Source organism: Triturus cristatus, chromosome 5_2, assembly GCF_964204655.1.
Source record: "Triturus cristatus chromosome 5_2, aTriCri1.1, whole genome shotgun sequence".
Taxonomy (NCBI): Eukaryota; Metazoa; Chordata; class Amphibia; order Caudata; family Salamandridae; genus Triturus; species Triturus cristatus.
This window is the reverse complement of record NC_140588.1, coordinates 868,782,470-868,805,048: the sequence shown is the minus strand read 5'-3', so window position 1 is coordinate 868,805,048 and position 22,579 is coordinate 868,782,470. Positions and strand designations below refer to the sequence as shown.

Sequence of the window (22,579 nt, the reverse complement as noted above, 5' to 3'; positions counted from 1 at the left end):
TAAAAAAAAATTTATTTCTCGGTATAACTCTGCTGTCATTTTCTGCTGTTACTGCTATTCCTTGAACGTTTGTTACTTTCATGGGTACAGGATGGAATCTACTTTGTGACTTCTCCACTTGCTGTTGCCGAACTAGCACCAGATCACCAATTTGGTATTCCTGGTTTTGACATTTTATTCCATTTTCTGCACAGTATTTCATTTTTCTCTTTTGCATCTGATCTTTTTCCATTATGTCCTTATGATCTTTTGGCTGATTTGCTAGCAGGTGCGGTAGACAAGTTTGCCTTGACTGACTAAACATTAGATCTGAAGGGTATTTTCCAGTTGATATGTGTGGAGTATTCCTTTAATCTCGCAAAACTTGGCATAGTGCTTGGTTTATCGATATTCGTAAAAGTTTTGCCCTTTGCAAGGCCTTTTTAATAGTGGCCATCAACCTTTCCACCATTCCTTTAGCCTGAGGCCACATTGGAGTTATCCTTCTATGTACTATACGATAGTTCATAAACTTTTGAAATTCACTTCCAATGAATACTGGCCCATTGTCTGTTTAGTGCTAGGTACTCTCCAAGTGGAGAATATTTCATCCAGTTTTGAAGTATTGCTTACGTAGATGTTGACGATACCATTTTCACAAAAGAAATTGAGAATATTCATCTATTATTGCTAGCAAGTAATGCCTGAGTCCAATGGTCCATAAATGTTGGCTACTATATTGGACCATACGGCGTCTGGTAATTCAGACATGTGCAATTCCTTCATCCCTCTTTCCTTAGAGGTACATTGACATATGTAACAAGACTGAACAACTTCTTCCATTTGTTTGTCTAGTCTGGGAAACCATAACTTCTCTCTCAAGACATTTATTGTGGCAGAGATGCCTCGATGACTTTCGTGTGCCAAGTCAATCACACGTCGTTGTAGGCTTGTTGGAACAATTATTTTGTTTCCCCTGAGTAGTATTCCAGAAGAAGTCACAGACAATTCAGAATGTTAGTATATCATGTTTTTTTAATATTTGATTGAAATCAACTTCCATTATTGAATAATACCCAATTATTTTCATGTATACTTCTTTTCACTTCTTGAAGAGTGCCATCTTTTTGTGTTTCTTCAATTAATTCATACTCTTTGAAAATTCCTGATACTGCCAATCTGACTATGAAGCATATGTATTCCTCTGCCTCTAATTGTTGCTCCATCCCTATTTGAGATGGGTGTCTAGACAAATATTCCGCTGCATTGTACGTTTTTCCTGGTTTATGGATGAATCTCACGTCATAATCCATAAATCTCATCCCCCATCTTTCAATCCTTGGTGGCATATTTGTTTTTGGGGTTCCAAAAATAGAAATCAGAGCTTGATGATCAGTGATGATTATGAACGATTTGCCATACATAAAGTCATGAAAATGTTCACATGCCCAACAACAGCCAAACTTTCCTTTTCAGGTTGAGAATATCTTTGTTCTACTTCAGACAGACTCTTGCTAGCATGAGAGACCACATACCTAGGAGTTTCCCTCCCAGGTTTATGTTGTACCGAAATTGCACCCAGCCCTACAGGCCTGGCATCTACTGCGAGCTCTGTACACAAATGTGGATCAAAGTATTTCAGGTTTGCTGCGTTTGATATTTCAGACTTTATTTCTTTAAATCCTTGTTCACATTCATTACTCCAATGAAATCTTTGCCCTTTCCTTGTTAGTTCTCTAAGCAGTGAGCTTACAGTTGCAAAATATTGAACAGATCCAGCACAATAACTAGCCATTTCTAGAAATGCCCATAATTCCGTTACATATTTCGGCCTTTGTATTGCATTCACAGCTGTTTTTTTTTTTTATAGTATCTGGTCTCATTCATTTAACCGAAAATATATGTCCCAAAAAAGTAAACTCACTTTTATTTATTTCACTTTTTTTTAGATTGTCAACCCAGCTTTTTGAAGCTGTTGACAAATTCCATCTAAAGCCTGATCATGTTCCTCCTGTGTATTTCTAGATACTAAAATATCGTCACTGTAGTTCATACTGTTTAGCACTGGCCTTATGACATTCTCTATGATCTCTTGAAAGATCTCAGCAGCTAAACATATTCCAAAATGTAATCGTTTGTATCTAAATAGTCCCAAATGCGTAGAGAACGTTGTGATATACCTTGATTGGTTATCAATTTCCAATTGACAATATCCTTTGCATAAATCAAGTTTTGGAAAAAACACAGCCCCATTTATATTATTAATCAAATCAATTGAATGAGGACCTGGATACGGTTCTCTTTTAATAGCTGTGTTGGGAATTCTCATATCAACACAGATTCTGATGTCTTCAGTGTCCTTTTTCGTAACGATTACAATGGGTGATACACAAGGTGTTGACCCTGTTACTTCTTCAATTATTGTCAGCCGCCGAGTCTTGCTCAGAGTCTGATCGAGATTCCGTGAGAACCCAGGATTACCTACGGGGCGCGGGGGCGTTGACGTACTGAGCTCGGCTCCATTCTTGCCCCCAACAGAGACGCGGGGGAAGCCGGTTGTTACACCGGAGTAAATGGGCCATACTAAGGAGGAAGCGTGAAGGAACTGGATGGCACTGATGTAAGCGCGGTCAGCTTACAGGATCCTGACGGAGAAGGACGCCAGCGCTAACCAGGTTTGGATTGTAGTGGTGCGGATGCACTGCAGAAGACTACTGAACAAACACTATGGTGGAGATTGGTTGAGTCAGAAACACGAGAAAGACAGTTCTTCTTGGAACTTATTGTTTGGTACTTTATTATTCTAAGTTAGGGGAGAGGAGTTCATTGGATTACTTGCATCATTTGCTTAACACGTCAAACAGTCCAATGCTGAGCAAGACAAATGAGGTTCACTGACCTGTTAAACTGCTGGGCATTTCTTCAGCGGAGAAAAGGGGGGAATAGGGTATGTATGACTAGATATGGGTGATTGAGTCCAGTCTAACTGGGGAACGCTGTGAAGGCTTGATGTCTTTGTTTTGTTTTTTATTGTATTAGGTGCGCAGTGGCACCACTGGTGAGAAGTATCTCTTGTTGACACGCAAGAACCCTGAACACACAAAGAGAGGGCGGCAGGTAAATAGGCGCGTGTAGTGAGACCTAATGAGAGTAGCAGTCTTGATATATATATGTATGTGTGGTAACCGTGTATTCTTTTGTTACAGGTATCCCTCTCCCCGCTGCTCCCTTCCTAATTCCTTTCCCTCGCCTGATTGCCCCATTACTCTGTGTTGGTATAAAACAGAGTTGGGGACGTCTGGAGGGGGACCCCTTTGTGCTTCGCCCGGATCCTACGGAGTCGCTGTGGACCGTTACAATTATATCTTGTTCAAGTAATAATTTTATCTCTTTCTCTACCTATGCTTGCATGTGAACTGGGACCCTTCTATATATTTGAGCCACTGGTTTTACTGTTTCATTTATGTGAAGGGTAATCGCTTTGTCTTTTAATTTAGCTAGTCCATCAAATAATTCTGGATATTTCCTCAGAACTTTGTGATCTGTTGAGATATTACAACAAATTGCTATCAGACGCATGAGTTGAGCGGTAACATAGCTCAACTGACATGGTTGTGGAACTTCTCATTTTAATACATGTATGTTGGAAACAGCCCACTCCCACTCCGCAGGGTGGTGGTGGACTCCCCGAACACACAGTGTGGTAGCTTGGCTCGAGTGGTCAGGAATCAGGCTCCGTGCTAAGCATACAACATACCCAAACAATAACCATGCGTGCATCCGTTCCAAAAACGACTCTACACCGTAAAAATTATGAAAATATCTTTCTTTATCTTTTTTCTCTTAGTTGCTGATTGGGAAAATAAATAGGTCAATCACAATATACAAATTTTAAATAGTGCAGGTCAAATAAATACTGTCTGGAGATTCAATAAATAGGGATGATCATAAATACAAGGGACATAAATATAAGTGCAGGTAATACAGGCAATTAAATATTCTGAGGCAATAAATACTGAACCAATAAATATTGTACACCAACAAGTCCTGTAGACCAATAAATATAGTGAAGCAATAAATAGGTTAACACAATAAATACAGTGCCCCCAATAAATAATTAAAAGTATACAGCAGCACTCATGTAATCAGATCACTTTTCAATTCCTAAGGGCTGATTTGGCCCAGGCACAGCTTGTAGGGTTGTGGAAGGCTTGAGGGGTTCTACTCCCTGGCTGGGACAAGGCTGAGGCCTAAACTGAGGTAGATCAAGGGGGGAATACCAGTACCCTGGCTTTCTCTCTCCACACAACCTCTCTAGGTTAGTCCCAATTCACCCCTGGCACAGTCAGGTTGGTTCCAGCACCTCCCTAGCCCCTTAGAGCAGTCTCTCAGGTCTCCACAGGGCCTTAGGCGCCCTCTACTCCACTTACTGCCCTTTTTCTGATGTTCCGACGCCGCTGGAGTCGTGTCGATGCCGTGAGGCGGTTCCGGTTCGGTCTCGGCGGCCTCGGCACAATGTCAGTTCTAGACGACGCCGGTAGGCGGTTCCGGTCCGATGTCGGCGGCCTCGGTTCGATCTCGACCTCCGATTCGACGGCGTCAGGCAGTCTCTACTCGATGTCGACTTCGGGCGGCTCCGGTCCGATGGCGCTCTCGGCTCCGATGACGTCGGCCGGCCTGGCCTCGATGTCGACTTCCGGCGACTCCGGGGTGCGATCCTCACCCCCGACCTCCGGTGCTCCTCCTCTCAGGTTCCGGGCGACTCCGGAGTGCGATCCTCACTCCCGACCTCCGGTACACTTCTACCTCGGTCCCCGACGACTCCGGAGGGCGGACTTCACTCCTCCGATGACGCCGCTCACTCGACCTCGGTTCACTTCCTCCTCGACCTCTGGTATTCCTCACGACCTCCGTCGGCGCCCTCTCACGACCTCAGGCGGCTCCGGGTACGACGTCCGCTACTTCAGTCAGCGCCGCTTCTCCACCTCGGGCTCCAGGTCTTAGGCTACTCGACGCCGGACTCCAGGGAAACCAGTTTCCAGGTCAGGATCTTGCTGCTTTCTGCTTCTAAGGCCTGTTCCTGCTGTCCAGGTCCTTAGGATGAGTTTTTCTGGCTTCTTCCCACACAGGGCTACAGGCTGGGATCCATCAGTAGGGACAAGTATCAAGGGTGGGTTTATGGACCCCACTCCAGGCACAAGTTTCCACCCCTGCTGCTTCACTCCTTCCTCCTTCACTGTTGTGCTGCTCTCCCTTCACCAGTCAGGTGCCAACTGCCAACTCCAACTGCCAACACTCTCTCTTAACTCCCCAACATTCTAAACCGCCTCCAACTGTCAGAGTTCTGGAATGTTCTGGAAGGTGCTGGTAGGTTCCAGTGGATGCTGGTGATGTCACAGGTGGCCACCATTTTGTGCTCCAGGCCCTCAGACAGAAGTTTCAGGGGTAGGTAAAATGGCTCCCTGAATCTGCAGCAACACTAAAAAGTCTGGTGGTTCCCAAAAAGGAAAAATTCAAACAGGGTTTGAGGCAAAAGTGGGACAAAATAAATAATGATGAGGAGGGACCACCCAAAGGGCTGACAGGTCTAACACGCGTCCCCCCCAGCTGAAAGTGGGGAGAGCTACCCAACCCCTTGGGAGTTCTCATCACTAAGGCGGAAATACCTTGAGAGACCGTCTGCATTGGCGTGGTCCACTCCAGGCCGATGTTCCACCTGAAAGTCCATTCCCTGTAGGGCAATAGACCACCTCAACAACTTGGGATTCTCCCCCTTCATTTGCATCAGCCAACGAAGGGGTCTGTGGTCGGTCTGAACCAGGAAGTGCGAGCCAAACAGGTATGGCCGCAACTTCTTCAGAGCCCATACCACTGCAAAGGCTTCACGCTCTATTGCACTCCACTTCTGTTCCCTGGGAAGTAGTCTCCGGGATAGGAAGACCACGGGTTGATCCAGACCCTCTTCGTTGAGTTGCGATAACACTGCCCCAATGCCATGTTCTGATGCATCTGTCTGGACAATGAACTCCTTGGAAAAGTCTGGGGCCCTTAAGACCGGGGCCTCGCACATGGCTTTCTTCAATCTCTCAAAGGCTTGCTGACAAGCCTCCGTCCAGACTACCCGTCGAGGTTGTTTCTTGGACGTGAGCTCCGTGAGGGGGGCTACGATGGTACCGTACCCCTTCACGAAGCGGCGGTAGTATCCCGTGAGGCCCAAAAATGCTCGGACCTCAGTCTGTGTCTTGGGGGGTTCCCAGGCCATGATGGCCTCGATCTTCGCCTGGAGGGGTTGCACCGCTCCCCTACCCACCAAGTGTCCAAGGTACACTACCGACCCCTGCCCGATCTGGCACTTGCTGGCCTTGATCGTCAATCCAGCTTGTCTCAGGGCCTGGAGAACAGCTTGCAGGTGACGCAAGTGATCCTCCCAGCTGTTACTGAAGACGGCTATGTCATCCAGATAAGCAGCAGAGAAACTCTCCATTCCGGTGAGGATCTGGTTTACCAGGCGCTGAAACATGGCAGGTGCGTTCTTGAGCCCAAAGGGCATCACACAGAACTGGTAGTGGCCATTGGGCGTGGAGAAGGCTGACCTTTCCCTTGCTCCATCAGTCAACGAGATCTGCCAGTACCCTGAAGTAAGGTCAAAGGTACTTAGATATTGGGCAGCTCCCAGCCGGTCAATCAATTCATCCGCCCTAGGGATCGGATGAGCATCAGTTTTTGTCACTGAATTCAGTCCCCGGTAGTCCACACAGAACCTCAGTTCTGGTTGGGCACCCGGTGGTGCAGCTTTCGGTACTAACACCACCGGACTAGACCAGGGGCTGCTAGAAGGTTCAATCACTCCTAGCTCCAGCATCTTAGTGACTTCACTATGAATGCTGGCCTTCACCTTGTCTGACATCCGGTAGATCTTGGACTTCACAGGTGGGCTGTCTCCTGTGTCCACGTCATGGACGCACAGGTGAGTCCTACCCGGGACAAGGGAGAACAACGAAGAGTACTGCCCCAGGACCTGGCGACAGTCCTCCTGCTGTTCAGGAGTTAGAGATGGGGAGAGAATCACTCCCTCCACCGACCCATCCTTCTCTTGAGACGCAAACAGATCAGGGAGAGGCTCGCTTTCCACGTCCTCTCCTCCGTCAGTCACCATCATCAAGATGACTTCGGGCCTCTCGTGGTGGGGTTTGAGGCGGTTGGCATGCAGCACCCGCAGGGGCTGACGAGGGGTCTTCAGGTCCACCAAGTAGGTAGCCTTACCCTTCTTCTCCAACACCTCAAAGGGTCCTGACCAGCGATCCTGGAGGGCGCTAAGCTCTCCCGGTTCGATCACCCACACTTTCTGGCCAGGCTCCAACTCCACCGGGTGAGCATTGTGGTCATACCACGCCTTCATTACTGCTTGGCTGGCTTCCAAGTTGTCAGAAGCTTGCTTCCACAACTTAGCCATTTGGCTCCGGAAGGCCAGCATGTAGCTCACCACATCCTGGGGGAGCTTTCTGGGAGTTCTTTCCCATCCGTCTCTCACCAGGTTGAGAGGTCCACGTACAGGGTGCCCATACAGAAGCTCGAAGGGGCTGAAGCCCACTCCCTTCTGTGGCACTTCCCTGTAGGAAAAAAGTAAACAGGGTAGGAGGACGTCCCATTTCCTCCGCAGGCTTTCAGGCAGACTTCTGATCATGCCCTTCAAGGTTTTATTAAACCTCTCCACCAGACCATTGGTCTGGGGGTGGTAAGGAGTGGTGAACCGGTAGGTCACTCCACACTCCTTCCACATTGCCCGCATATACGCTGACATGAAGTTGGTCCCCCTGTCGGACACAACTTCCTTGGGAAAACCCACTCGGGTAAAGATTCCCATCAGGGCCCTAGCCACAACAGGTGCTGTTATGGTCCTCAGAGGTATTGCCTCTGGGTACCGTGTGGCATGATCCACCAGGACCAGGATAAACCTGTGACCAGCTGATGTTGGCGGATCTAACGGACCCACAATGTCGATGCCCACCCTTTCAAAGGGGGTGCTAACGACAGGAAGTGGTTCCAGGGGAGCTTTCAGCTTCACCCCTGTTTTCCCACTGGCTTGGCAAGACACACATGTCCGGCAGTAGGTATCGGACGACACTTTCATCTGAGGCCAATAAAAGTGTGGGACAAGACGGGCGAAGGTCTTGTCTTGCCCCAGGTGTCCTGCCAATGGTATCTCGTGAGCCAACTCCAGAAGGAAGGCTCGATAACGTTGAGGAACTACCAAGGCTCGTGACGATCCATGTAGGGGTGCCTTGGGTTCACTGTAGAGGAGGCCATCCTCCCAGTAAACACTGTAGTTCCCTTCAACGTTCCCTGCTGCCTGGGCTTCGGCCTGTCGCCTCAGCCCCTCAAGGGTAGGGCACTCCCTCTGGCCCTGGCAGAATTCCTCCCTGGACGGGCCTCCCTCCACGTGCCACTCGGCCGGGATAGGTAGGTCCTCCAGGTTGGTAACGTCCCCCTCCGCAGACTCCTGGTCCACCACCTCCGGTGGCCTATCCGTCCTACGGGGTGGAGACGCCGAGGCAGGCTCCTCCTGTCCTCGGTTCTTCCCTTGACTGGCAGCTGGCTGGGCCTTTGTTCCAGGCTCCAGCCGAAATGAACTCCCTCTTCGGGTAGTCGCGGACCTTGTGCTAACACAGGCCCAGTCAGGTGTACCCAGCATCTCGGTGTGAGTCCGGTATTCCACCTCCTTCCAAGCGTTGTGCTCCATGTCATTCTCCAGCAGACAATCGACTGGCACGGCAGGGCTTACGGCAACTCGAAGTGAACCTGCAACCCCCCCCCATTCAAAGGGAACCTCGGCCACGGGATAGTGGCCTGTTCTGCCGTCAGCCATCGCGGCTGGGTGGAGTACATCGGGAATTACCTGCTCTGGAGACACCAGTTGGCTACGCACCATAGTCATACTGGCTCCTGTGTCTCTCAGAGCCTCCCCTCTTTGGCCGTTGATGGTGACCCACTGCCCATACTTTGCGGTATTTGCGGGCACCTGGATATTAGGAACCATCTCCCGTTCTCCCAGGGACACTAAAGTGACACCCGCCCACTCCCTTCCCTTAGTTAAGGGCATCTCCTCCCCGAGCACTGCACTAGCTACTCCGGGGGTCTTTCCTCCAGTGGGAGGGGGTGGTCGTTTCTGGCACTTCGGATCTCCTTTATAGTGTCCAACGCCACCGCACTCGTAGCAATGGAGAACCCTTGGCTGCTGACTCTGGCCAGGATTAGGGTTTCTGGGTGGGTTAGCCTTAGAGGTGAATCCTGTTCCCTTCCCTTGGAAGTTATTTTGGGGGCCTTTGGAGAACTCCTTTTTCTTTTCCCCTCCCTCTTTCTTCTGGGGGGCGCCCTGTCCGGCCTTTTGAGTATCCCCTCCAGTCCCCCTTGTGGACACCCGGGTACTAGCCCAAATGTCCGCCTCCTCAGCAAGCTTCCGGGGACTGGTCAGCTTGCTATCCACCAGGTGTTGCCGCAGTTCAGGGAAACATTTCTCGAGCAGGTGTTCCTTCAGTACTAGGTCAAACAACTCCTCGTAGTTCCTCACTTCACTGCCCTGGATCCAACCTTCCATTGCCTTCTTTGCATAGTCCAGGAAGTCCACCCAATTCTGTGTGCCCAGTTTGTGACTACCCCTGAACTTCTGTCTGTACTTCTCAGGTGTTAGTCCAAACTTTCTGATGAGCGCCAGTTTCATGGTGGGGTAGTGGGTCTGCTCATCCTCCTCGAGGGCCAATAAAGCATCCCTACCAGCTGGAGGCATGTACTTGTACAATCCCCCTCCCCAGTACTTCTCTGGAACCCCATGGGCCCTCAGCGAGACCTCATAGGCTGCTAGCCACTTGGCAATATCATCACCCACCCCATAGCTAGCGACTATGTCCTTTGGCAGGTATGGTTTAGATTCCCTGGTGATCTCTTGGGTCTGGCTGCCACCATTAGGAACAGGTTGTGCCCCGATTCTCAAGATCTGAAGATCTATTTCTTTCAGTCGCAATTCATGGGCCATCCTCTGCTCCTCCTTCTCCTTTTCCAGCCTTGCTAAGTCCCATGTGAGCTGTCTTTTCTCCCTCCGGTCCGTTAGCTCCACTTCAGACAAGCCACCGCTAGAGGCACTGCTGCCCTTCCTAGAAATGGTTCTGGGCCCTGCTGACAGGTTCCCCACCTCAGGTTGGTACATCTCAGCCCCCTCGGGGTCAGGCTCTCCATCCCTGTCTTCCTCCTCAGCCTTGCTTTCTCGGCGTGCCTCCCCCCAAGCCCTTAAGCTGGTTTGGAGTGCACCCTTCTTTGCTCCTGGGGGACAGTACACCCCCTCCCGCTGGCAAAACTCCCTGAGTTGGGCCACAGTGTACGTTTCTAGATTTTCTAGTACAAACTCCATCTTGCCCACTCAGGTTAGAGGACAGGTTTTTGTGCAGTAACCATGCAGGGGGGTACCTTTAATAATACCTCCTCCCACCACCAGAGTAAATTTGGAAAAAACAAAAACCCACAATTAGGAAGGCCGCTCTTGAGAAAACTCCCGGTGTAGGCCTATGGACTACCCACAGTTATTGTTGAGTATGCGTAGGCACAGCTCTATCCCACCACTGAACACCAATTTATGTTGGAAACAGCCCACTCCCACTCCGCAGGGTGGTGGTGGACTCCCCGAACACACAGTGTGGTAGCTTGGCTCGAGTGGTCAGGAATCAGGCTCCGTGCTAAGCATACAACATACCCAAACAATAACCATGCGTGCATCCGTTCCAAAAACGACTCTACACCGTAAAAATTATGAAAATATCTTTCTTTATCTTTTTTCTCTTAGTTGCTGATTGGGAAAATAAATAGGTCAATCACAATATACAAATTTTAAATAGTGCAGGTCAAATAAATACTGTCTGGAGATTCAATAAATAGGGATGATCATAAATACAAGGGACATAAATATAAGTGCAGGTAATACAGGCAATTAAATATTCTGAGGCAATAAATACTGAACCAATAAATATTGTACACCAACAAGTCCTGTAGACCAATAAATATAGTGAAGCAATAAATAGGTTAACACAATAAATACAGTGCCCCCAATAAATAATTAAAAGTATACAGCAGCACTCATGTAATCAGATCACTTTTCAATTCCTAAGGGCTGATTTGGCCCAGGCACAGCTTGTAGGGTTGTGGAAGGCTTGAGGGGTTCTACTCCCTGGCTGGGACAAGGCTGAGGCCTAAACTGAGGTAGATCAAGGGGGGAATACCAGTACCCTGGCTTTCTCTCTCCACACAACCTCTCTAGGTTAGTCCCAATTCACCCCTGGCACAGTCAGGTTGGTTCCAGCACCTCCCTAGCCCCTTAGAGCAGTCTCTCAGGTCTCCACAGGGCCTTAGGCGCCCTCTACTCCACTTACTGCCCTTTTTCTGATGTTCCGACGCCGCTGGAGTCGTGTCGATGCCGTGAGGCGGTTCCGGTTCGGTCTCGGCGGCCTCGGCACAATGTCAGTTCTAGACGACGCCGGTAGGCGGTTCCGGTCCGATGTCGGCGGCCTCGGTTCGATCTCGACCTCCGATTCGACGGCGTCAGGCAGTCTCTACTCGATGTCGACTTCGGGCGGCTCCGGTCCGATGGCGCTCTCGGCTCCGATGACGTCGGCCGGCCTGGCCTCGATGTCGACTTCCGGCGACTCCGGGGTGCGATCCTCACCCCCGACCTCCGGTGCTCCTCCTCTCAGGTTCCGGGCGACTCCGGAGTGCGATCCTCACTCCCGACCTCCGGTACACTTCTACCTCGGTCCCCGACGACTCCGGAGGGCGGACTTCACTCCTCCGATGACGCCGCTCACTCGACCTCGGTTCACTTCCTCCTCGACCTCTGGTATTCCTCACGACCTCCGTCGGCGCCCTCTCACGACCTCAGGCGGCTCCGGGTACGACGTCCGCTACTTCAGTCAGCGCCGCTTCTCCACCTCGGGCTCCAGGTCTTAGGCTACTCGACGCCGGACTCCAGGGAAACCAGTTTCCAGGTCAGGATCTTGCTGCTTTCTGCTTCTAAGGCCTGTTCCTGCTGTCCAGGTCCTTAGGATGAGTTTTTCTGGCTTCTTCCCACACAGGGCTACAGGCTGGGATCCATCAGTAGGGACAAGTATCAAGGGTGGGTTTATGGACCCCACTCCAGGCACAAGTTTCCACCCCTGCTGCTTCACTCCTTCCTCCTTCACTGTTGTGCTGCTCTCCCTTCACCAGTCAGGTGCCAACTGCCAACTCCAACTGCCAACACTCTCTCTTAACTCCCCAACATTCTAAACCGCCTCCAACTGTCACAGAGTTCTGGAATGTTCTGGAAGGTGCTGGTAGGTTCCAGTGGATGCTGGTGATGTCACAGGTGGCCACCATTTTGTGCTCCAGGCCCTCAGACAGAAGTTTCAGGGGTAGGTAAAATGGCTCCCTGAATCTGCAGCAACACTAAAAAGTCTGGTGGTTCCCAAAAAGGAAAAATTCAAACAGGGTTTGAGGCAAAAGTGGGACAAAATAAATAATGATGAGGAGGGACCACCCAAAGGGCTGACAGGTCTAACAATGTATGTCTTCTTTGTTCATCACATCTCTATACTGCAGTGTTTCTTCAAATTTTCCTAAGCACAAAACAGGATGCTTAGACCCCCCCCCCATTGAAAAACACTAACATTCAATGGGTTGTTTCATCATTTTCATATATTCAGTTATGCACATTATTTTGCACATTGCTCCAGTATCTCAAATAAATGGAACCTTTTGAAGACCATCCATTAAATCCACAGATTTGTTTTTCTTTTAATGTTCTCTCTTGATCATATCAAGTTGTTGAAATTCACTCTCTTCTTCCATCATGTAAAGTATTTCCTACTGTTCGACTTCTCCTTCCAAGTCTTCTTCAACTCCTTCCATTTGTCTTACATATCTTGTGTCTCCAAATCGTTTCTTTGTATCCAGACTGGCTTGCTTCCAGTTTTCCCTCATCATTCAAATCTCTTTTTTTCTTTTTTGAACGTACATACACTTGCAAAATGATTGTATCTTCCACATTCTTTGCATTGTTGTCCCATTGCTGGACATGTTCGCTGATGCAGGAACTGAAATCCACACCTGTAGCACAATCTCCATTCTCTGGTCTGTGTTCCCACCTTTTCTCCAACATTCACTTTCCTTGACATTTGCCTAATTTGCTTTATCGCTTTGATTCTCCCTTCTTCCATATTCGTAGCATGTTTCTGAGCCTACATTTCTGTTTTTGCCATGCATACAATTTCTTGGAGGTCATATGTTTTGTCCAGAAGCTTGTTCCTAAACTTTGAGTTATAACCTTGTATTACTCTCTCTCTTATTGCCTACTCATTATGAAATGTGTTTAATTCACAGAATGTGACCAACTTTTTTTAGTCTGGTGACATAAGTCATTCACTTTCTCCTTTTCTTGTTGACAGGCATATTAAAATGGTACCTTTCAAAATCTAGGTTTCTTTGAGGATCAAACTTGGCATTTAAACACTTCATAAGCCCTTCATATGTATTTCTTTCTTGTTCTGGGAATGTAATTTTATGACCTTCAACATCATCTCTTACAAGATTGAGTAATTGAGTAGTAAGTCTTTCGCCTGTTCATCAGTATATTTTTTACCTGTTGCTTTTTAAAAATGCTCAAATCTCCTTCTCCATTTCTGCCATCTCTGTACGACTTCTAAAAATTGTGCTTGAAACATTTCAAGTAACATCCTCTTCATTATATATTTCTGACCTCATGTTTACCATGACTTCACAAGATCGCCGACATGCACGACAGCTTCGGCACTCAGACCACACACACAACCACCGAACCCGCACACCCAACCGCCACCCTCTGCGCCTAGACCCCGGTCAGCACCGAAGACGCCGCCCGCACAATGAGCACCATCTACTCCGGCTCCCCTACAGACCCATGCCCACACCACATCCTCAACAAAGCGGTCTCCATCATCGCACCCCAACTCCGGGACGTCATCAACAGCTCCTTCACATCCGCCACCTTCCCGGAGAGCTGGAAACACACCGAGATCAGCGCCCTCCTGAAAAAACCCACCGCGGACCCCACGGACCTCAAGAACTTCCGACCCATCTCGCTCCTCCCTTTTCCTGCCAAAGTCATTGAGAAGACGGTCAACAAACAACTCTCCGCCTTCCTCGAGACAAATGGATCCCTCGACCCGTCACAGTCCGGTTTCCGAGCAAACCACAGCACCGATACCGCCCTCATCACAGCTACCGACGACATCAGGTCAATGCTCGACAACGGGGAAACCACCGCCCTCATCCTCCTGGATCTCTCAGCAGCCTTCGACACGGTATGCCACCACACCCTGATACAACGCCTCAACGTCACCGGAATCCCAGGCACGGCCCTGGAGTGGATCATCTCGTTCCTCGCCGGAAGAACCCAGAGAGTCCGCCTCCCCCCGTTCCTGTTCGCGGCTACCGAAGTCATCTGCGGTGTCCCACAAGGATCCTCGCTCAGCCCCACCCTCTTCAACGTCTACATGAGCCCCCTCGCAACCATCGCACGCAAACACAACCTCAACATCATCTCCTACGCCGACGACACACAGCTGATCCTCTCCCTCACCAACGACCCAAACACCGCCAGAACCAGCCTCCAGGAAGGGATGAGAGACGTCGCGGAATGGATGAAGCTCAGCCGTCTGAAACTGAACTCAGACAAAACGGAAGTCCTCATCCTGGGACCATCCCCCTCTGCCTGGGACGACTCCTGGTGGCCACACGCCCTGGGCACCGCCCCCAAACCCACAGACCACGCACGCAACCTGGGCTTCATCCTGGACTCCTCCCTCACGATGACCAAGCAAGTCAACGCCGTCTCAGCATCCTGCCTCAACACCCTGCGCATGCTCCGAAAAATCTTCCGATGGATCCCCACCGCAACCAGGAAGACGGTCACCCAGGCCCTTGTCACCAGCCGCCTGGACTACGGAAACACCCTCTACGCCGGAACCACAGCCAAGCTCCAGAAAAGACTACAGCGCATACAGAACGCCTCGGCAAGACTCATCCTGGACATACCCCGTCACAGCCACATCTCTGCCCATCTGAAAGATCTGCACTGGCTCCCCGTCAGCAAAAGAATCACATTCCGACTCCTCACCCGCGCACACAAGGCTCTCCACAACGCGGGCCCCAGGTACCTCAACAATCGACTCGCATTCTACACACCAACCCGCCAGCTCCGCTCCGCCAGCCTCGCCACCATCCCACGCATTTGCAAAGCCACCGCCGGAGGAAGATCCTTCTCCTATCTGGCAGCCAAGACATGGAACTCCCTCCCCACCCACCTCCGGCTGACCCAGGACCATTTCGCCTTCAGGAAACAACTCAAGACCTGGCTGTTCGAGCAGTAGCGACCCCCCCCCCCCCCAGCGCCTTGAGACCCTTACAGGTGAGTAGCGCGCTCTATAAATTCCTTGATTGATTGATTGATTGATACCCTCTCGGGTGATTAGTGCGCTATACAAATCATTATAAAATAGCAGGAGTTGGAATACAAAACTGGCTCAACTGCCATCTACAGGGCATGATGGGATACTGGAAGTGATCTGTGTGCCTTAAAGGGGAAAGAAAGTTTTCTCACCAACCATTTCAGACTTCAGTCTCCAAGGCTGCATTATTCCAATTTGTTTCACTGTTCCTTTAAAAAGGTTCCGGTCACTAGCTTTTTTTTTTTGTGACTTTGTATATACATTTTAAAAACTGTTACCTTTCTTTAAAGTAAATACTTGAAAATGAAACAATAAAGCCTGTTATCGGCTGTTCTAAGTTTTTTATATTCCCAAAAATGACTTTAAAAAAAATAAAATATGTATTTTTAGGTCATATATGTTTTATAAAAAGAAATTCTAAAAAATCCCGCACATGGGTAAGACGAGTAAGAGCTCATCATTTATAATGATGATGCCCTGGTGCAGAAATAAATAGTTTCTATGTTAACTCCCATAGGAAGCTTTTCCCTTGCTAAAACAGAAAACGCTGAGCTGAATTATACCAAACTTGCCACAAAAGTATAACTTTACTAGGAGGTGTTCTTTGCTGAGCCTAGTGTATATCTGTTCTGTTTTTAAGATATTTACACTACAACAAGGTGTCGGTAGGCTTTAAACACTTAATTTTTGAGGAATAGTGAGGTATGGCGACTATAAGTGAAATTAAGTAGATGCTTAGAATATTAAACATATTCAAAGTATTTTCTACTTCATGCATATCCGTTAAGGGGGTTACAGTTAAGAGGGAGGGTTCACTACATTAGTAATTTGCTAATAACTTTGAAACAGTCAGACAAATCCACACACTATTAAGCAAACATTCATCCTGTTTGGTTGCTGTCTAAATATCTGATTTCATGAAGTCCATCAATTGTGGGAGAATTAAAAATTACTTGATCAATCAATCAAACCGCTTTGGTACGTAGGCTTTGGTAAATCTGTCTTGGGGGGGACAAAATATAAAGGGCTAAGAGGAAAAAATGAGGAGTTCTATGTTAACTATTCAAGGAAACTTTCCTATCCACTACTGAAAAATGCTGAAAGGAACTGCATAAAACCCAGCATAAAACTAGGACTGCACTCAGATGCGTGACTTCGCTTGGTTTGGTCTATATCTGAGCTATTTGCATTAAAAATGGTGTTGGGTGAGCCTTCAGGCCAATCTCCTATGTGCATGGCTAAAGGCCTTCTACAGTGGAGTTGGGCATGCGCTGAAATGAGTGCAGTGTCTAGCAGAAGGACAGATCCTCTGGCAAACTTTTTCTGCACAAAGCCGAAGACCATGCACAGCAGCTATTTGGTGCACCAACAAAAATATGCAGTACAATAGAAAGAATTCAAAATTCAGCCATAAAATCTTCATGACGTGACAGTTCTGATTTATTTTATTCATAGCATATCAAAGCACTTTTAGAAAAAAACCTTTCAACTACACAATGAAAAAGGAGTTAAAGTACAGTTATCAATTAAAACGTAGAACAACTTCAAAACTCTGCAGTTATGGCTAGGTATACAAACAGTAATCTAAAATAGTTATAATTTCTAAATAAAGTGGTATCCAATAAACAACTCCGTGTGGCATCTTTTTAAATTACTACTGAATTGTTATTCTCAAAGTCAGACGTCTCCTAGTGTGTGGTTGTAGTTATGAAATGAGGATATAAATCTGATAGCTAATCTAAACACCATTAAAATCTATGCATGCTCTGTTGTGATGGCAGGACAATGCCCTAAAAGTGGATTAAATATTCATCAGAGATTACTACTATTAAATGAAGACAGAGAACAGTTTCTTCAAATCCTGTTTTAGCATCTGATGATTCATGTATCCAGTAGAACACTGGCTTAGTAGAATGCTGGAAATAGATTAACCAATAATTATTAATGGATAAATCACAAGAACTTATTAAATTTTTATCAGCAAACTTCTTAAATCAGGTTTCATTATATTTTATGTTTGCTTAGTTGCTGGCGTTGAAAATTCACTGCTACTGTACACCCTCCGGCTACTTGATGTTTTAGACTTTTTACAAGGGTGTGGAATTTAATAAAATATCTACTTGTCCATGGGGCAGGTTGCTTCATAAATCTACTTGTCCCGTAACAAAATCCACTTGTCCCTTTTGTGCCATGTAATGTGGCGACAAATTACGGCAGCAATCTCATTAAGCAAGAGTTCTGATAAAGCCTCTCTAATTATGCCAGGGCTTGTACCATAGTAGGGTTTGAATACTAGCAATTCCCTTATGTTCCTATGTTTCTGCAGGTCTACATACTGGAGCTGAAGGTAGTGGTAAGCAATAGTTCAAGGGTTGGAATGCCCTTTTGAGTCTGTGCAAACCTACTAATTTGCATGTTTTAAGGGTTTTCACCAACTCTTTTTAAATATTTTCCCATACTGAAAAAGGTTGGAAATGTACTCCTGGCAGTGGCAGACGTAAAACTTCTTCAGGGTTGGGGAAAAAAGTGGTTGGGGGAAAAGTGAACTTGAAACATTCAGATTTTCACATGAGCAAATCTACACAAGCACATTTGCTCATGGTAAAATGCAGTTCACAAATATTACAGTACTATTTCTTGGCCTACTTCTGTAAATTATTGTGAATTCACGGAGACTGTATATATGCACTTAATGCATGGATATATACCATGGATGCACTTTTAAGACTTTCTTTAATAATTGGGCCTGGGGTTAACCATGACCTTTTGTATTTAGTAAAATTATGTCTCTCTCTCACCTTCTCTCGGTCTATCAGCTAGCTTCACTGTGAGTGACAGTATTCTGCTCTATTACAAGCAGCATATTGACACACATAGTAGTTTTGTTCAGTGCTTGGAAGTGCAGTGGCAATGTGTGCTTTTTGAAACCAAAAACAATTTTTGCTTTTGCCAATGCTTGTTAGAATGGCGAGGGCCCTGCAGCTCCCACACAGATAAGGTTTTACAAAAAACAATGCTTAAACAAGTCACGCATTGACAAAACCAAAAGCCTGACCACCAATTTCAGACCTACTGGCTTTGCCAATGCTTGTTTATTTTTGTTTCCCACAAACGTATTTTAACTGATTACACTGATTTTTCCATTATGAATATTTTTGGTAAATACAAGCATACATCAACATGTGACTAAATGATCCTGCAAAGATATGGTACCTAAAATCTTACAGTAGTTTAGCAAAATCTTGCATTTTATTGTGAACATTTTATTTTGAAATCAAAGAATCATCACGGTTGCTTTCAAGCTTCTGCACATATTTGCATATAATCAGAGAGCATTCTGGGAGCATTATACATAGCCTCATATTACTAAACTTTGGAAACGTGTGTACACGTTTATACTGGAACCACCGTCAGTAGTGCAAGCAGAGCTGACAACATTTACTTTTAGTGCTCACCCTAATAATAAAGGCTTTGCATTAATGAACCATAAATACAAGTTTGAACAGTGTTAAAACTTGGACACACATGTTACCTTAACTTTAGACAATGCTCTTCCTTGATCCATAATGTGGTATTGTAAACTGGCAGCTAAAGGGTTTGTGCTGTAGGGGGTTGGGCCTACTTGTCCCAAGGACAAAATAGACATTAAAACTTGTTGACCTTGACCCCAAACAATGTGTCCCGGGCGTCGGGCTATAGGAATTCCACATCCCTTTTATACAACCGTCTATGAAGACATGTTAAGTTCAGTTTTAGAGATCATCTATTATTGGACCAACACGTGGAAGTCACCAATTCTTTTTGATTTACAAGTTTTCAAAATAAAGTTGTTACCTACCTCTAGCTGTTTACTTGCTTCTTCGTTCCTCAACATCAGAGACAACTTGGTACGAAGACTTCGAAAGTGCATATCGCTCAGCATGCTTGCTCTTTTTAATGTAACTTCATTGGTAGACTAAAAGAAATTACAGTGTTAAAGTACAATTTCAACAATTTAATGAGTACAAAGCGGGCTATTAGAACATGCAATAATCATGGAATACTAAGATGATACTGTATAGAAGTCATATAGAGTAGTGGGGACGGTATAACTGCACACCTGTAAGCCAAAAAAAAGAGAGGACGTTGTGTAACAGTACACTCAGACGAAATTACATCTACCTCCAATAAATCTGTTGCTATTGCTCTCAATGTGAGTTCAGACTCAAATACCGTCTGAAGAGTGGGCAGGAGACAGAGATCCTAGAATTGCCTACTTTTTTAAAAAGAATGTACTTTTCGCTTTTTTGACTCTGTATGTTTACCTATACCCTCCTGGCTGCATACTATGTAAAGCGATCTGATACCCTCAGTTGTCATGTTCGCGCTATATATAACTTTCTAAATAAGTAAATAAATACTTACAATAAGAAAAAAAGGAAAAGCAATAATCTATAAGGATGACATGAAGAACTACTGGTCAAAAGTTATCAATCTTTACCCCTTAAAAACGAGAGCCTGTGACTTGCAGGAGAAACATGCCTGTACAAAGCTTTTGTGTTTTTGATGCTGGTGAAACAGAAGCAGTGGATTAGTGGAGTCCTCTAAAGGAACCTGATTTTGGTCAACTAAATTTAGTGTTTCTGTTTACTATAGCAACACCCTATATCCATGCAGCAGTACTTTTAAACTGCTGTTCGAACGATGTGGAATAAATCAATAAACCATGGGACCTGGCCATAGCGGTGCTGAGTCAAAGGGTACTCAACTTGACTGTCTGCGGATAGAAGGCACTCTCTATCAAACTTTTGCCTTAGAACCAGATCAAACATCAATGCATGCAAGTATAATATTTATTCTGATTCCATGGTCCTACCAAAAAAGGTCATCTGTTGTCAATTCAATCATAAAAGTATTATGGAAACAGCCTAAACCGTTTGAGACAATGAGCACACAGCCAGGTTACTTCTAAAAGAGGGGACATTTTTGTAAATCTGACAGATCCCTCAAAGTTTCAGGGAGCAAGTACATAGCTGGAAATACTCATCATTTATGAGGAGTAATAAAGACATATTATGGAGAAAAATACACATAATAAGAATGCTCTTCAGCACGGCATAACAATAAGAATCTTGATTACATTCATAACTAAAAAGTATTGAAAACTTTTTTTTTTTTTTAAACCACTCATCAAACTGAATTTGAAATACATTTCATAGTTACTCAACAAAATTACTTTTGTTTTAACGGTTTTATTGTTTTGAACAATTATGTAGCATATCTATCAGTATACATGCTAAGCGCCTTTTATTGCAATCATATTATACAGTCAGAGCGCGTGAGTCAATCACAGACAGTACTAACAGTAACAACAGGCATATGTAAACATAATCAACGTAGTGTGATGACACGAGGTCGCACAGTGAAGGGAACAGAGGAGCTAAGCAATAATTACTCTTCAATAGACATCATCGAGCAACAGTGTGCTAAAGTGGCCTTATTATGCCCTTCTAACCAGAAAGCAAGATAGAGCCAGTGAAAATTACCAAAGTAGTATAGTGGTAGTTTGGGAGTTAAAGCTTCCAGAAAAGTAATATTCCTACCCCTGGGGTGTCTAGAGTCCATGTGTCACCTTTTGCTTGTAGGGATATAACCATGGAATCCAACATAGTTATGCCCATCGCCTCTTCATCTCATCTCTGCAGAACATTAAGCATGTTTTAATATGCCTTTGCCCATGTGAGCAACTCTTTACACCAGACTTGGACGCATGTGGCCTGTGGCAGCTTTCAACACATGACGATCTGCCTCATGGCCAGAATCGACGCCAAGTCAGCAAACCGGTCTTCCAACCTTGCTGACTTTTTTCGTTAAATAGGTCTAGAATACTGGTCTTGAAAGTGCAAGTGTAGGTTTTGTCAATTTCCCTGATTACGTCAAAAAATAACAGCCAAAAAGCTGTGAAGTGCGGGCAGTGCCAGAACATTTGTGCCAAGTCTGCCTACAGCAATTGACATTTTGGACATTCAATCGATGTGCCAGGGTAAATTATGTGCAATGTAAAGGTGCAAGAAACGCCTTATGTAACACTTTAACATTGGATAAACCGAAACCAAGCATTCCTCAACACCTTAAATGGATTCTCCATTCGTGCCCCCCTCCCATTCCCTTAGGTGTCAACTGCCTACGCATGCCTCAACCTTCAACTAAAGGAGTTAAGTCAACCATCGACTGATGTAACAAACAACTATAGAGTGCCATCATTTTCCTACCCCCTGAGTCATGAGTAAGCATGGAGTGGAGGAAGGATTGTGTACAAGACTCAGCCCTCCTGCAACTCAATATGGCCATCACCTGCCTGGAAAGACCCCTCTGTGTAAGGAGTGTGTGTGTCTTATGCAGGGCTACCCTCCAACTCGTGTCTCCAGATTAAGTCTAAAAGTAGCCTACTAAGGTCCTTGAAAACACGGATAATCAGCACAAGTGGTAGGGGACATTAAAAAAATAAAGGAACAGTGGCAATGGCACCATCTTCAACAAAGCCAGTCTACCAGTCTCAAAGGCGGTTAACAAAGCCAGTCTACATATCGGAGACAAGGGCAGTTTTAACCAAAACAGGACAGACAGACCAACATGCACCCCAAATTGCCTTCAACTCTGTTTCTACCTTTGTGAAATACCTGAATGCCGAAGTATCTAGTGGACCTCGGGTTCCAGCTTAGAAGAAGAACAGGCAGATCATCTTCAGCCACCAGTGTTCTCGCCTTAAGGGGAAAGGCACAACTCTTCCATATTACCAAGGAGGGCCAGACTGATTCTTGAAATTCCTCAAGTGACTCAAAAGCACCAGGAGGTCGTTGGCCAGATTATGTAGATAAATCAGAATGTCATCCACCTAGAGAGAAAGGATATGGGTACCCCTCTGTGTAGGTATCTCCAATGAGAGTTCCTACTTGGAGAGTGAATGCCATGGGCACCAAATCCAGTGCAAGTAAGAGAGGGGTACCCTGCTCAACCTTGAAGGATTCCAACACAGCCTGACCTGCACCGAACCTTGCCTTAGAGCTTATGTACAACAAACCAACCCATCCTTTGAAACCACAGCTAAAACCCAGTTT

General features: G+C 46.3%; 1 protein-coding gene across 8 annotated transcripts in view; it reads right to left on the bottom strand.

The window, feature by feature from the left end:
* The window catches only part of FMR1 (fragile X messenger ribonucleoprotein 1), a 491,218-nt gene that overhangs the window by 267,592 nt on the left and 201,047 nt on the right, over window positions 1-22,579 (bottom strand). For all 8 annotated transcript variants that reach the window (XM_085607992.1, XM_085607991.1, XM_085607997.1 and 5 more), the window contains one exon: window positions 19,321-19,437. In XM_085607992.1, coding sequence (XP_085464118.1) covers window positions 19,321-19,437 — 117 coding nt within the window. The remainder of the gene's footprint in view (window positions 1-19,320; window positions 19,438-22,579) is intronic.